Source organism: Condylura cristata, unplaced genomic scaffold, assembly GCF_000260355.1.
Source record: "Condylura cristata isolate star-nosed mole 26May11 unplaced genomic scaffold, ConCri1.0 scaffold00006, whole genome shotgun sequence".
NCBI classification, from domain to species: Eukaryota; Metazoa; Chordata; class Mammalia; order Eulipotyphla; family Talpidae; genus Condylura; species Condylura cristata.
The window spans coordinates 257,828-260,355 of record NW_004567107.1 but is presented as its reverse complement, the minus strand read 5'-3'; the positions used below and the strand labels follow the sequence as shown (position 1 = coordinate 260,355).

At 69.6% G+C, this 2,528-nt stretch overlaps 1 protein-coding gene across 1 annotated transcript; it reads right to left on the bottom strand.

Moving 5' to 3' along the window:
* Nucleotides 1–1,307: 1,307 nt before the first annotated feature.
* TMEM203 (transmembrane protein 203) lies at nucleotides 1,308–2,526 on the bottom strand (the record flags this gene model as incomplete). The annotated part of the gene is made up of 1 exon (XM_012721155.1): nucleotides 1,308–2,526. A coding segment is annotated over one exon (408 nt), but the record flags the coding sequence as incomplete, so codon positions are not given.
* Nucleotides 2,527–2,528: the final 2 nt, after the last annotated feature.

Below are 2,528 nucleotides of genomic sequence, written 5' to 3'. Positions count from 1 at the left end.
CGCCTGGCGCGCTCATTGGCGGCCCCGTTTCCGCTTCTGCGCCCTGGGTCCGCGCGCCGGGGCGGGGATTAGCCCCCGCCGGACCTCCGGCCCCGCGGCTCTCCGCGGCTCTCCGCGGCTCCGGTGACCCGGGCTTGGTCCAGGCCTTTCCCGTCGAACTGAGTCCACAGGGCCGAGAGGCTGTGCGCTGCCGCGGGCGGGCCGCAGGCCAATCGCAGCCCTGTACCCCCGTACCCCCTCGCCTCCGGACTCCCGGGCCGGGCCAACCCGATGCCCGGGGATCGCGGCCTGGACGGCGCCCGAACCAACTCGGTGGCGCTGCCACGCGCGAGACCCTGGGCCTGCACCCTGCTGCTCGGGGCTCACCGCGCCGGCGGCCCCCTTCCCGCACTCAGGGGCCCCAGGGCTGCTAGTGAGGCCGCGCCACAGGGAGGGCAGGCTCCGTCTCGGCGCTGCGGCCACCACGTCCTTCATCCCTTCAACCCCCAGCTGTGGGGGGCGGCGCAGACCCTGGGCAGCGCCTCCGTCCCGGTGCCCACCCTACAGCACTCAGCCTCAGGCCCCCACAGCACCTGCAGCCTCCCCGGCCCTCACTCAAGCGCCAGCGCACACTGGCTCCGCTCCCAGCAGGCCAGTGTCCGGTCCACGGGACCCTCCCCAACTACCCTCCAGCAAACCGCAGTCCGCCGTCTCGCGGCTGCTCCACCAACAGCCAGGGTTTGACGGGGAAATGAAACACTTAGTAACAGAAAGGAAAGCCCAAGGTGAGCTGGCCAAGCCCGTCCTGGGGAGGGGACAGTCCTAACGCCGGGGCGGCCTGACCAGCATTTATCCCAGGCCCAGGCAGGGGCCTGCGAGCCTCCCGCCGGCCAGACAGGAGTGTGCTGGCCCCTGGCTTCCGCCAGGCCGTTTCACCCCAGAAAGCTTGACAGAGTCTGAGCCACTTAGGCTCTGGCGCGTGTCACGGCTCCTGGGGGGGGACCCCAGCCACACTGAGGCCACCCTCCCCCAACAGAGACCAAGGCACCCGCAGCAGCTAAGGCGCCAGGATGGTCCGTTTGCAGGCGGCGCCCGCGTAGACAGCCAGGCGCCGGCCTGCAGAGAGGCAGCTCAGCCCAGACCCCACGCCCGACACCCACACAGGACACCCGCACAGGCCTCCCGAGAGACACGGGGACCCTCCAGGGCACGCCCCTCCCCCAGACCTGCCCCAGGCTCTGGTCGCCCGTGGGCTTGGCGTGGCCAGCCGCACAACACGGCAGGGTGTGGCTGGCATTCATCCGGTTCAGAGCTCAGGCGACCACCGCTGTCAGCAGAACATTCTCATTTTATTCTCATCTCCGCAAACGTCCCGTTTGGCACCTGACCGGCATCCATCTGTGAGTGGGACCCGGGTCCACAGGGGTGGCCACGGCCATCCCAGACTCCACGAGGCCCGTGGGGTGCGAGTGCAAGTTCCTCTCTGCCCTTGGGGGGCTCACCCTGCCCGAGGTGCGCAAGCACTGCCGGCCGCGGGTGGGAGGGCAGTCGAGGCACAGCAATCTGCGGGGACAGGAAGCCAAGCAAGCACCCGGAAGCGAGTTCCTTTCTCAGGGGGCGGGTCACCGCACAGTGTCCCGGAGGGGCTTCTCCTCACGCCGCTGTCCGCTGTCCGCTGTCCGCTGTGCTGGGGGAAGGACCATCCTCCCCAGTGGCGCGGGGAAAAGGGCACAAGCTGGTTTTCCTGACTTTTTAGAGCTCAGGCATCTAAGAAGTCTTGCCAGATGGATGGGCCGGCCAGGAGCTTGAAGGGGAGCGCTGGCCAGAGGCCATTCCCGAGTGGGGCTCTGCAGCTTTCGCACGGAGGGCACCTCCCCAGGACGCAGGCACGCACGCGGAGCGCGCACATGGGCGCTTCCCTTCTCCGGCCTTCAGCCCTCACGGTAGCTCAGGGTCGTCCGGCCTGGGCCCTCCCTCCTCAGGCCTCGGTCGGGGGCGGGCGACTCCGAGCTCAAGTGCAGTCTGGGGCCCGCCGCTCTGAGCCCGGCTGGGAGATGCGGCATGCTGGGTCTGAGGCCGCGGGCGCTCCGGCGCGGGCGGCGGCGCTTCCTGACCCGGAGTGGCTGCCCGGCCGCGGCGCTAGTTGACCCGGCAGGCGCGGATCATGAGCAGCTGCAGCAGGATGAAGACCGGGGACGTGATCAGCCCGAACCAGAGCTCCCGGGTCTGCTCCACCAGCTTCTGGCACAGCAGCATCTCGAAGACGAACTTGAGGCTGAGCACCGTGAGGACCCAGAAGAGGCGCAGCACCGCCAGCCGCTTCTCGCCGTCCTGGAAGAGGCGCACCGACACGATGGTGGTGAAGTAGGTGCTGAGCCCGTCGGCGGCGAAGAAGGGCACGAACACGGTCCACCAGGTCAGGCCGGGGGCCAGGCCGTCGGCGCGCAGCGCCAGCAGCACGGAGAACGCCAGCAGCGCCAGCAGGTGCACGAAGAGCTCGAAGGTGGCGAAGCCCAGCCACTGCACCAGCTCCCGGAGCGAGAAGAGCA